The sequence below is a fragment of the Cricetulus griseus genome, chromosome 2 (genome assembly GCF_003668045.3).
Source record: "Cricetulus griseus strain 17A/GY chromosome 2, alternate assembly CriGri-PICRH-1.0, whole genome shotgun sequence".
In the NCBI taxonomy this organism is placed as follows: domain Eukaryota; kingdom Metazoa; phylum Chordata; class Mammalia; order Rodentia; family Cricetidae; genus Cricetulus; species Cricetulus griseus.
Genome location: NC_048595.1, coordinates 172,045,701 through 172,058,251, shown reverse-complemented (window position 1 = coordinate 172,058,251; position 12,551 = coordinate 172,045,701). Strand labels below are relative to the sequence as shown.

The window sequence follows — 12,551 nt, the reverse complement described above, 5'->3', positions numbered from 1 at the left end:
AGCACCCCCAAGGGATGTGAAGAGGAGGCACCGGGAGAGGTAGGGCAGGAGGTTGCTGACATCAGGCTCAGAGAGGCACACCATGCGCCATCATCCACGGAACATTCTGGCTGCCAGGTGTCAGGAAACGGATGTGTCCTGTGTCCTTCTAATCTGTGTTTGAGAGCCAAGAAACTAAGCTTGGGTCCCTCAACCAATGAGTCTTATGGGTCTTTGGAGCCTCTCAGTGGCTTTGCCTTGGACCAGGGGTGTTCAAAGTTACCTTTCTATTGATAAGATGAGGTACTATGACCAAGGCAACTTATAGAAGAGTTTATTGGGGGCTCACAGTTTCAGAGGGTGAGTCCCTGGCCATCATGGTAGGGAGCATGGCAGCAGACAGGCATGGTGCTGGAGCAACAGTTGAGACAACAACCACAAGGCAAAGAGAGATAGCTGGGGAATGGTGTTGGGGGAGCTTGAAACCTCAAAGCCCACTCCTGGTGACAACACTTCCTCTGGCAAGGCCACACCTCCCAATCTTTTCCAAACAGTTCCACCCACTGAGGACCAAGTTTTGAAATATATGTACCATAAGTACCTAGGGAGGCCATTCTCACTCACTACACCACAGTGTCCAAACACTTGATGTTCTGTTATGGTGCTATATTTATAAACAGGCTGGGTCACATTTGTACCTAGCCTAAGGCAAATATGGTCTACGGGCCACAGGTTGGACATACCTGCTCGATAAACTGTTGGTTATTTCTCACATGTGCTTAAGTCAAAATTACTTCATCCTTGCCTCTCTCACATCTGTGTGGTAACCACCCACTCCGTGAAGGCCCTACATGTAACCTTCTAATGTTGAGTAAGAACTTCAGTCCTCTGGCTGCATTGTTGACCAGAATTAGTGACACACTAATGTCATTGTGGAAGAATCGTCTACTGAGGCCACACACTCCAGGCCTGCACTCTGTGTCCCGAGCTTGCTGGCAAAATCCCTAGCAAGGGGTGATGGGATAAGCATCAGTCATGCCATGGCAGGTGCCCTCTCACTCACCCACATCTGCCCTGCCCTTCCCTCCAGGGTCCGGGTGATTGGAAGCTCCACCTTGGCACTCTGCTACCTGGCTTCAGGCGCCGCCGATGCCTATTATCAGTTTGGCCTTCACTGCTGGGACCTGGCAGCCGCCACAGTCATCATTAGAGAAGCAGGTGGCATTGTGATAGACACCTCAGGTAAGCTCTATGGCCCTTGGCCACCCTTACCACCCAGTAGCAGACACTAGCAGGTGACACTGAATAGAGCACACAGTAGGTCCACACCACATTGGATTCTTCCACTTCCTCTGAATCCTGCAGACGAGACTACACCAGGGTGCATGGCAAGCAGTGGCCAACCATAGAGGGCTTTGGTCCTGTCCTTCCTCACACATAAGTGAAAGTCACTTGGCTAGTAGCAGAAGTGGTAGCATCCCACACTCACACTTCCGCAGCAATCCAGTTGGTAAACGGAGCAGAAACTTCCCCAAGAGCTGTAGCCCAGAGCGGGGTCAGCCCAGTATCCAGAAGTTGTTCTGTCCTTCTGCTTTTGTGCCATTGAGTCCCAGTCACTGGTCCTCCCCTATAGAGCATACCTGAGCCCCATCTGCTCTACCATTTTGTGCCCAAAGCTCCCTCCCCTGAGTTCTGGCAAATCTTGTTAGACCCATTTTTCCTTCTTGATTTTCATTTAGAGTTTGTTAGCAAAAATGCTATGGCCTGCTTTTAACTATTGGGTTTAGAAAGTGGATCTCCTGTAGTCTGGCTTCCACCTTCATCCTGTTTGTCCGCTGAGAGGTTTGAATGTCCTCGAAGTGTATAAACGTGAAGTTGGCTGGCCTTTGGCAGTGAACGGTACAGGACTGTCTCACACTAAAAAGCATCTCACACTCTGGGGTTTATCACTTGAGCACCTTGAGTCCTGAACCTGTGTGATTGTCATCACTGGGCGTGATGTTTCTTATATTGTACACCCAAGAAGGTGATGGAGCATCAGAGAAGTCAGGCTTGGTCCTCCCAGGTCTACTAAGTCAGGGAAGTACATCACCCCACTCAGCCGCAGCAGCCTGCTGCGTGGTGAGATGCAGGACCATATACTCCCAACCTGGTCTCACCTAGTTTTGCATTTCACAGAACCATCTGAAATGGGGCAGCTTTGGCTGCATTCCCACTAGGGCAGAGTAAACAGCAAGAGTCACCATGCCTTTTACGCAGCCAGGTTCATTTCTTGGCTGCTTGTTGGATACCAGCCCTGGGACTCCACCTCAGGCCTATGAGTTGTTTATCCTCTGCATGCATTTGTGAGAAGTTGCTGTATAAGACTGTTGTGCAGGCTCCCATAACTCAGATGTTTGCTCTCCCCTCTGTCCACAGGTGGACCCCTTGACCTCATGTCTTGTAGAGTCGTCGCTGCTGGTACCAGAGAGATGGCAGCGCTCATAGCTCAGGCCTTACAAACTATTAACTACGGACGGGATGATGACAAGTGAGCCACACACAGAATGAGGCTTAGAGGCTGAAATTCAGCAGCTCCCTAGGAAAGAGCTGTCCCAGTGGTGAGGGCTCTGTGACAAAAGTCTCCTATAGCTCTCGTTGGGACTCGGTGCTGAGCTGATTTCTCTGTAATCTATCTCATGTAGCCCTTTTCAGGTCGGTACAAGTTCTTTCATCAGAGCCAAACCTAAATCTCTTGTGAGGTGTGTATTAGTCATTCAGTCTTGATTGTTTTTCCAGAATGTAAATCTCAGGTAATAAAGCTTTGGAACTTGCTCTCGGGCCCTCCCCTGCCCACGGTAATATACAATGCAATAAATCAGAATTAAAGCGTTACGCTTTCTGTTCCCCTCCAGCCTCTGGCTCTCAGGCTTCCTGAACCCCCATGCTGTGCAGGCAAGGCTGTTAACTGACGTCACCCCACAAGTCGTTTGCCGTTGCTTGGTTTAGATGTCTGGCACCCCAGCCATGGCAACACTGAAAACATTTCCCCTAAATATCAGTCCCCTGATCTACAGGCTGGATTTAATTGTGCATATAGATCATCCTCCATTTTTTTATACTGCCTTTAGTGGATCTTCAGAGAGTAAGTGTGCTGTATAATTAAAATGGTGTATGTATATTCAACCTTTATTGAAGCCTACATGTATTCGAAAGGGAGGGGGATGAGAAACTAAAAAACAAAACTAAAATATTTTTTGGCAAACTTTTTAAACAAAATCTTTTAGGAGTTGCATTTTTAGTTTTTTGGTTGTGAGCCTAGCCTTTAATGGCTGAGCCATCTCTCCAGCCCAGGAGTTGCATCTTTTTTAAAGATGGAGCTTGGTTTTGATATTTTGGGGTTTTTTGTGGGGGGAGATACTGGGATAGAACTCAGGACCTCATACACATTAGACGAGCTGTCTACCCCTGAGCTACATCCCAACCCTAAAAACCAGAATTCTGGTTGTCAGTTAAGCTGTGGCTCTAGGCTATTGAGGCAAGGTCCAGATGGCTCTGAAATATCTGTAATTTGCCTCAGGGACTTTTCCATCTTGTGAGCCTGGACAGTTCCACACTTGCCATACTGTAGTTGCTGGGGGTGGGGGTAGAAAATACCTTGTTTTATTTATTTGCTTGTTGTGTTGTTGCTTTTCAAGACAGGGTTTCTCTGTGTAGCCTTGACTGTCTTGGAACTCACTCTGTAGACCAAGCTGGCCTTTATCTCACGAGGTCCACCTGCCTCTGGCCTCCCTAGTGCTGGGATTAAAGGTGTGTGCCACTGCCTCCACCACTTTGTTCTTAATAAGTGGGGAATTTGGGTATTTCTCATGTTTGACTATAAGGTAAGTTCCATGCCTTTGTTAAGTATTCTCTCTCTCTCTCTCTCTGAGGAACTTGTCTATCACTTGGGGCCACAAGGGCAAAAAGCAAAGCTCCCAGCCATGGTCTTCCTAGAACCAATTGCACTGGTCTTTTCAAGCCACTGAATACCTCCAAATGCAGTTAAGCCATTTTGAGATAGCCTTTGGGTTCTTTTTACCTTTTTTCATCTCTGGAAGTTGCTTTAATTATCTTCGTTACTGTTTCATTCTAGTAGTACTTTTCCATAGGTGGATTGTTTTATTTTGTTTCCTTGAGACAGGATCTTGTGAATCCCAGGCTGGCCTAGAACTTTCTGTATAGCCAAGAGTGGCCTTGAACTCCTGGTCCTCCAGCCTCCAGCCTCCACCTCCCTACTTCTGGGATTCCGGGCATGTGCCAATGCCAGGCACTAAGATATTTTCTGATTACCCTGGTAGGCTCAGACTTGTGCCTTTTTATTTTCTCAGAATATACTCAGAACAGTACCTAGCATATATGCAGATGCACAAGAAATTCCTCAGATTATTCATGCATTGTGCAATGTAGAGCTTAGTTAGGAAGACCGCCTGGACTGAATGATTGGGAGGTGATTCTCATATAAATAACTGCAGGAACAACCCTTCCTCAAGTCTTCAGAGTGCTTAAGCTACATCTGCGTGTCACTGTCACTCAATAGCTGGGTCTAAATCTGACTCTGAGCTTTGAGCGTGACACAGTCCTGCTGCCCTAAGAGACAGAGCTCTGAGGAACAGGGAAGCCCCAAGACTGGGCCAGGCAGGGACACTGCTGGCTCACTGGCTTCTTCGCCTGCTCAGTCGTTCCTTAGGGACGGATCTGTCGGGAATTCGACTGACCAGTTGCTTCTGTGGTGCCCAAGTCAGCAAAATCACCCACCCACCCTCCCACACAGGTCATTTTTACTTCTGTTCCAAACAGCATTCATCTTGTCTGTTGGTCAGTGAGTCCATTCCTTCAGAGTTCTCATCACACACTCTTCCACACACTCTGCTCTGGCTTCATCCTTACTGCAACAGCTTTGCTGGGAGCAGCCTGTAGAACAGCAGTTCTCAACCTGTGGGTTTTGACAGGGGTGGGGGTGTTGTCAAATAGCTCCTTCATAGTTGGAAAACAGATATTTACATTATGATTCATGACACTAGCAAAATTATAGTTATGAAGTAGCAACAAAATAATTTTATGGTTGAGGATTACCACAACTTGGAGGAACTATGTTAAAGGTTGGAGGCATTAGGAAGGTTGAGAACCACTGCCCTAGAGGGGAAAGGCTTTTGGGGCCTTTTGTCAGTTATTAGACGATAAAAAGCCCTGACATCCACAGCAGGGGCTCAGTCAGGTGTGGGTTTCTGTTCTGATTAGTACCCCCTCAGGGAAGCTGCTGGGCCTCCTGCTCCTGGTCTGCCCGTCACTTATAAGTGTCCAGGGACATCACTGGGCATCATGAGAAAGACGACAATTGCCAAGCATCAGGTGGATTTCTGTTCTTTTGTTTTTAGTTAGTCTCCAACATTCTTCACACAAGTACAGTATGGCGTTCTAAACAAATTCTTCCCCCTTGGTATCCAGTTATCACTGTAATGTGCTGTTCTGTGATATTTTGATTGGATTCTGATGGTCCCGAGACTGCTAATAAAGTTGTTTTGAATCAGAGGGTGGAGCTAACTACTAGCTGACTAAAATTAACCATAGAGATTTTGGACAACTAAGAACAAAGACATAGGAAGTAGTAGGGTGGGTCTTGGCTCTTTTTTTTTTTTTTTTTTTTTTTTTTTTTTTTTTTTTTTTTTTTTTTTTTGATCAAGGAACAAGAGAGAGGTCATTGGTTGTTTCTTCACAGCACTGATCGTTCAGGATCTTATCCCGACTGACTCCTGAGTTTTTATTGATGAGTAGATAAAAGCTTCAGTGTGCTGTGACCGGGTTCTACTTCATGAAGCTAAGAGGCAACTTTTTGTTAGCAGGAATTCCTGCTTGTGACCGCTGATATATGCCAGCTTCTCATGGGCCCATGCCCCAAGAGCCCACTGAGTCTGCAGACTCCTGGCACCCAGTGGGGCATCAGGTGCAGAGTGGGAAAGCTGCACAAGGACACAGCATGGACAGCCCCACCAGGCCTTGTGGTGACAGTGAGTGACCTTGCAACAGTGCATGGGATTGGGTGAGAACTCAGAGCAGGCCATCAGATGGTGAGGAAGCCAGTGTGGGGTGGGAAGGGGAACTGCTTTAAGTGAGAGGATTAGATAGGTTTGACCTCTCATGCGCAGAGACCTTACATATCAGTACGTGAAGTAAGTTTGAAGCTCTCACAATGTCTCAGTCTGAACAATGAAATAAGATGAGCCCTGTCTTAGGGTTTCAATTGCTGTGAAGAGACACCATGACCACAGCAACTCTTATTAAAAAGAAAACATTTGGTGGGGCAGTGGTGGCGCATCCCTTTGATCTCAGCACTTAGGAGGCAGAGGCAGGCAGATCTCTGTGAGTTTGAAGCCAGCCTGGTCTACAGAGCGAGTACCAGGACAGGCTCCAAAGCTACAGTCTCAGGGTAGGCTCCAAAGCTGTCTCAAAAAAGAAAAAGAAAAATTGTGGTAGCCTGCTTATAATTCAGAGGTTCAATCCATTATCATGGTGGGATATGGAGCATGCAGGCAGACATGGTGCTGGAGGAGCTGAGAGTCCTCCTGCATCTTGACCTATAAGCAACAGGAAATGATCTGAGACACTGGGCCGTATCTTAAGAATATATGAGACCTCAAAACCGACCTCCACAGTGACACACTTCCTCCAGCAAGGCCATGCCTCTTAATAGTGCTACTCCCCTTGGGAGCCATTCTTTCAAACCACTACAGGCCCTCCAGGATAACTTGGTTCTCCCAGTGCCATTAGGCAGAGTGTACTGTAGATGTATAAACATGATCAACATTGGGCAAGCTGAATTGGTAAGCTAATCCCTGCATGTTTGGGGAAAAGAGATGCAAGGCTGCTATGGATTGCTAAGGTCAAGTACAGCATCTTCCAGCTACCCCCTACCCTGAGACTGACCCATCAGCAGGAAGGAGCATGGCTTAGTCTCAGCAAAAAGACACACCCTTCTCTGTCCAGCATTGGCTGGGTGCTGTCTTAAGCCAATTCTTGGACTGTTTACTGAAGCCATGGCAATGGAGCCGGTGGTGATGGCATGTGCACAGGCCTTTAATCACAGCACTCAGGAGGCAGAGGCAGGTGAGTTTGAGGCCAGCCTGATCTACTGATCTACAGAGTGAGTTTCAGGGCAGCCAGAGACCTTGTCTCAAAAAAACAACAAAAGATCAGGATAGTGGGAAGCCCTCCGCCCGCCTGTGGTTTCACTCGACAGCTGGTGACTGCGAGAGTCCTCATCTCCCCAGGACGTGTCATTAAGGTGCTACAACCACTCCAATCCCTCTGGAACTGAAGAAGCTGCTGCCACTCCCCCCCCCCCCCACCTTGGAGTATGTCTCAACAGGACATTAGTAATGGGTCACATGGCGCGTGCGCTCACACACATACACACACACACAGATAGTCTGGAGCTAAGGGTGTTTGTTTTTCTGCTTTCAGTAAGGATTGACTTAAAGCCTTTAATAGGTACAGCTATTAAATTTGTCTCCATGTCCCATCCCTGTAGTGTATGGGTTGTTTGCTTTGTTTTTCGAGACAGGATCTCTATGTAGTACTGGCTGCCCTGGAACTCTGTAGACCATTCTGGCCTCAAACACACACAGGTCTGCCTCCTGAGTGCTGGGATTAGAGGTGTTATGTTTGTTTTTTTCCACTTCATTTGACCTTCCAGCGATTGTAATGAAATTAACATTCATAGGGGAGGGTTTACCATTGTTTAACCTTCTGTGTGCTTTGGACTCATGGTGGCACACTGATTCCCTCAGGCAGAGGTATGCTGGCCTGTATTGGGAAAAAGGACTCCTTGCTAGTGAACCAGTCTGATCCAGGAGGGACTCTAAGGAGACTAGTCTGAAGAGATCACAGTCACATTAGGAGCACCTAGGGACTGTGACAGGATGTACTTGTTCCTGCAGTTTCCAGCGGAAGACTCCAGGTCTTCTGTGCGGTCTCTGTAAGGGCTACTGGGACACAGGAACTAGGCCTGCCTAAGGATGCAGGGGAGAGGTAAGGAGACACATGGAAAGATGGCCCTAGAGGTTGACTTTGCCTGGGGCTTTAGATTTTGTCCTGGATGCATTTGTTGTCAGTTTTGTGCTTAGATCCTGTTTCATGGACGCACTGAGGGAGAGGAAAAGCAGGCAGGTGTGGCAGCCTCCTAAGCCAAATGGAGGTGTTGGCCTTCGGTGTCAGCCCCTACCCCAAGAAAAGCAGAGACCCCATGCACCGTAATGCTAAAATAGTAGCAAGCAGCTTCCGGCGCCCCCATGGGGCCATACTATAACATTTGGCAAGCCAAAGCTTCTGTGCTGGGACTGGGAGTTGGGAAGCAGTTTGTCAGCTTTGTCCTCAGTATTCACTGAGTTTCAAGCTGCAAGGTGATTGCACAATTCCACGTTGCTGGGTCCTAGTAGATGCAACCAGGCCTAGGTCAAGTCATTGCCAGAAAGTTCTATGCCCCACAAGTCTATGCAACCTATTGTCCCAAATGCCCTTGGGTTTGCTGGCAACCTAGTCAAGAGCTCTTCTTCCTAAGGGTAGTGCGCCCTCTGTTGTCCGTACTGGTGAACTGCACCACGTGCTCAGGCATTCTGGACAGGGGACATCAAGAAAGGAGAAGCATTGTAAGAGCCACAAGTTGGGGAGGACTGGGGCAAAACAGCGTCTTGTTTGTTTATTTGTTTGTTTGTTTGTTTTTGATTTTGTTTTTTCGAGACAGGGTTTCTCTGTGGCTTCGGAGACTGTCCTGGAACTAGCTCTTGTAGACCAGGCTGGTCTAGAACTCACAAAGATCCGCCTGCTTCTGCCTCCCGAGTGCTGGGATTGAAGGCATGTGCCAAAACAGCATCTTCTGAACGTGGCATAGCCATTGCACTATGAACTCTCAGTAGCTCTAGTGTATGTTATAATCTCAAAAACAAAAGAAAAGAACACCTGTACAAGATCAAGCCACTCAACATTCTATGGTGGAACAACGAAGAACTAAGGATCCCCCTATCTAAAGAGCTATTGGAAATTGATGGCTGTTAGAGTGAGGAGAAACAGTTTTCTTTAGAGTTTGGTCCCTGGTAGGTTGGCCCCATACCCATGTATATGAGCAGTACAAACTGGACTCAGTGGGTTATTTTTTAAAAAGTATCTGAAGTCTGAAGAGGATGAAGATGAATATGAGCAGAGTTATAGGGTGGAGAATGTGATCAAAATACATTGTAGCATGCATAAAAGTCCCCAAGAGCTACTTTTAAAAGTTACATTAAAAACATAAAACAAGAATAGTGGATCAGCAGTTAAGAGCACTGGCTGCCCTTGCAGAGGACACGAGTTTGGTTCCCAGCACCCACATGGTGGCTTACAAGCATCTGTAACTACAGTTCCGGGGAAGCCAATGCCCTCTTCTGGTTTCCAACACACTGTAAGCATGTAGTTCACATACATGCAGGCAAAACCCTTATACACATACAATAAAATATAAACACACACCAAGGAAAGGAGTAGGCAGAGAACTGCCTTGCAACTGCCGATTCTAGCTTGTGTTCCACTCAAAGTCCTTATGCAGGTGGTATATTTGAGGATGGTCTACTTAGAACCTGTAAGATACTGTGCTAGCACTACTCCTGGCCTATATTTACCATAGTTAGATTCTTTCTCATTCTTTGATTGTTTCATGCATGTATATAATGAATTTTAATCATTCCCACACCCTCATTACCCTCTCATTCCTCCCACTGAAATCTTACGTGTTTGTTTGGGTTTTTGAGCCAGGGTTTCTCTGTGTAGCTCTGGCTATTCTGCAACTGGCTTCGAACTCACAATGTTCCACCTGCCTCTGCCTCCTGAGTGCTGGGATTAAAGGTGTGTGCCACCACTGCCCAAGTGAAGTCTTGCTCTTTCCCATAAGCCCCCTCTACTTTCATGACATTCTTTTTGTGTCCCTTGCAGGGATGTGAATAGGGTGTTATTTACTGGAGCATGGGCAACGCCACTGAAAAAACTGGCACCCACTACCCCAGCAACTATTAACTGCCAATAGTCTGTCATGGAGGGGGGACTCATAAGTCCCTCTTCCATCCATGGTGGCATGTTAGCAGACTCTGTCTTGTGCAGGTATCCACAGCTATTGTGGGCTCATGAGTGCAGTGGACTTGTCATATCTAGACGACATCTTTTTATGGCACACTTCCAAGTATTCCCTGAGCCTCCAAAGGGATGATATAGACTATCTTGTGTAGGACCAAATTACATAACAGTAACTTATTCTCCTTAGTCAGACATATATATATTTATGGTTGTCAGACATATATATATATATATATTTCTCTGAACCAATGCTGAATGTAACACGAATCTATGGGTAGAAGCTTAAGTATTCATAATGCAGCTTGACACTGTCCTGACTAGTTTTATGTCAGCTTGCCACAAGCGAAGTTACCCGAAAGGGGGAAACTCAATTGAGAAAATGCCTCCATAAGATCCATCTGTAGGGCATTTTCTTAATTAGTGATTGATGGGTGTGTTGTGAAATACTATTTTAACTGGGCAAAGATGTGTCACATTTGTGTATGCTGCAGACCATTACTTTAAATGTGTTAAAGGTGTGTTACATTTGTTTATGCTGCATTTGTTTTACAATGTAAAGATGATTGTATTTGCCTCACCTTGTCTGCCTAAGGGACTTGATTGGTCTAATAAAGAGCGAAATGGTCACTAGCTAAGCAGATTAAGGATAGGTAGGACTGGCAGGCAGAGAGAATAAATAGGAGAAGAAGAGGGAGAGGAGAGAATAAGGGACATGCCGGGGCAAGAAGCCAGGCCAGCCAGACTCGAAAAGCAGTGAAAGTAAGATGTACAGAAGAAAGAAAAAGTAAAAAAAGGCCCTCATCATGAGCTCTTGACCGATTTCACAATACCAGACATAGTTTGTTTATTGTGAAGTGGTCCTCAAGTCCATATAGAAAGCAGTCGGTCACCCCTATCGTATGTTGTGTCCTATGGCATATGTCACCTTGTACCACTGTTGTGCCACCAACTTGTTTGCAGGTCATGTTGTTCACAGTAATCACAGCTGGAAAAAACTATTGACTTTTCTCCCACAGCAGCCTGCAACTCTAGACTCTGACCTGAGAGCCAGAATCACCTATGACAGACATCCTTCCTCTCTTCAAGAGACCAGCAGTTCAGAGCGGGAGACAACCATGCTACCAGCAGATGTACAAGGTTATTGTATCAGCTAGCTTTTTATTGTAGTTCTTAAATACCTGAGGCAGCATCCTTGTTAAGAGTTTCACTTAGCTTACAGTTTTGGAGGCTGAAAAACCCAAACAGCATGGCACAGATACTGGCACTGGGCCCTCTTGGCTTCATCCCCTCCTGGCAGGTAGCACTGGGAGCCAGAGAGCTCCCACTAGCCCCACCTCTTAAAGGGCCACTTGCCCATCATCACCACTCTGAGGGCAGAGGTCCCAAGACCCGAAGCTTTGGGAGCACAAAGCACAGGCAGACCTCGGCAGTAATCACTAGCAACAGTGTAGAAAGAAACAGTGTTGGGAAGGAGGAGAAACGGGCTGCTGAGGGGAGACTCCAGGACTCAGATATTACATAAAAGATCATCTTTGTGCCTGGCAGTGGTGGCGCACACCTTTAATCCCAGCTCTCAGCAGGCAAGGCAAAGGGATCTCTGTGAGTTCAAGGCCAGCCTGGTCTACAGAGCTAGTTACAGGACGGCAAGGGCTATACAAAGAAACCCCGTTTCAAAAAAACAAACAAACAAAAACCCTTTGTGCTGGATCTTGAAGGGTGGATGTCATTTAGACTACGCCACTGGCATAAAAAACACCTGGGAAAACATGAGCTCTTACACCTGGGGTTTCTCCAGTGTGCTGTAAGTCTGTATATAAGGCTGCTCCCTTCCTGGAAAAAAAGGCAGATACACATACATTCTCTTGGCACAAGCGACCAGACATCTCTTATTTTAATTAAATCTCCAGGCTTTCACCCAATACTTGAACTTAGTTGTGGTATGAGCATCACAAGTGGAGGTTCCACTGAGATCAGGAAAGAAAGGGGACCCTGTGAGATCACCCTCGGAAGACTGGCCAGCAAGTAAGGATTTATGAGGGTGGATTGGTAAAGGTACCGGAAGGGTGCCTCAACTCCTGAGAGAGTTGGATTGGAAATTGAGAAGTGCTGTCTCAAAAAGAAAGTGAGAAGTAAAAAAAAGAGAGAATAATAAAAAAGGAAGATACACAGAGAGTCCGGATACTGTATGCTATTGTGCTGTCTTTGAATTGTTTGTTAATGAAAGGATATGTTAAACCGCTGAGATGATGAAGCCTTACAGACTACAAAAACAAGGACTTAGCTAGGTTTCTGTGTTTTGTCATGATCCCCATGACAGCAGGGCACAGTTTGGAATGAACGACGCCCAACTTCCCAAAAATGCTTTGTATTGGTATGAATTTTCATTTGTTGCCTTGTATTGGTATGGATTTTAATTTGTTGATAATATAAAGAAGGGAGAGATGTTGGGCCCCAGC

At 46.5% G+C, this 12,551-nt stretch overlaps 1 protein-coding gene across 2 annotated transcripts in view; it reads left to right on the top strand.

Annotated features, from left to right (window-relative positions):
• The window catches only part of Impa2 (inositol monophosphatase 2), a 31,211-nt gene extending 28,072 nt beyond the window's left edge, over positions 1–3,139 (top strand). For both annotated transcript variants that reach the window (XM_027402706.2, XM_027402705.2), the window contains 2 exons: positions 1,070–1,221; positions 2,398–3,139. In XM_027402706.2, the coding sequence (XP_027258507.1) occupies positions 1,070–1,221; positions 2,398–2,513 (268 nt within the window). In that variant the 3' untranslated portion in view covers positions 2,514–3,139. The remainder of the gene's footprint in view (positions 1–1,069; positions 1,222–2,397) is intronic.
• Positions 3,140–12,551: the final 9,412 nt, after the last annotated feature.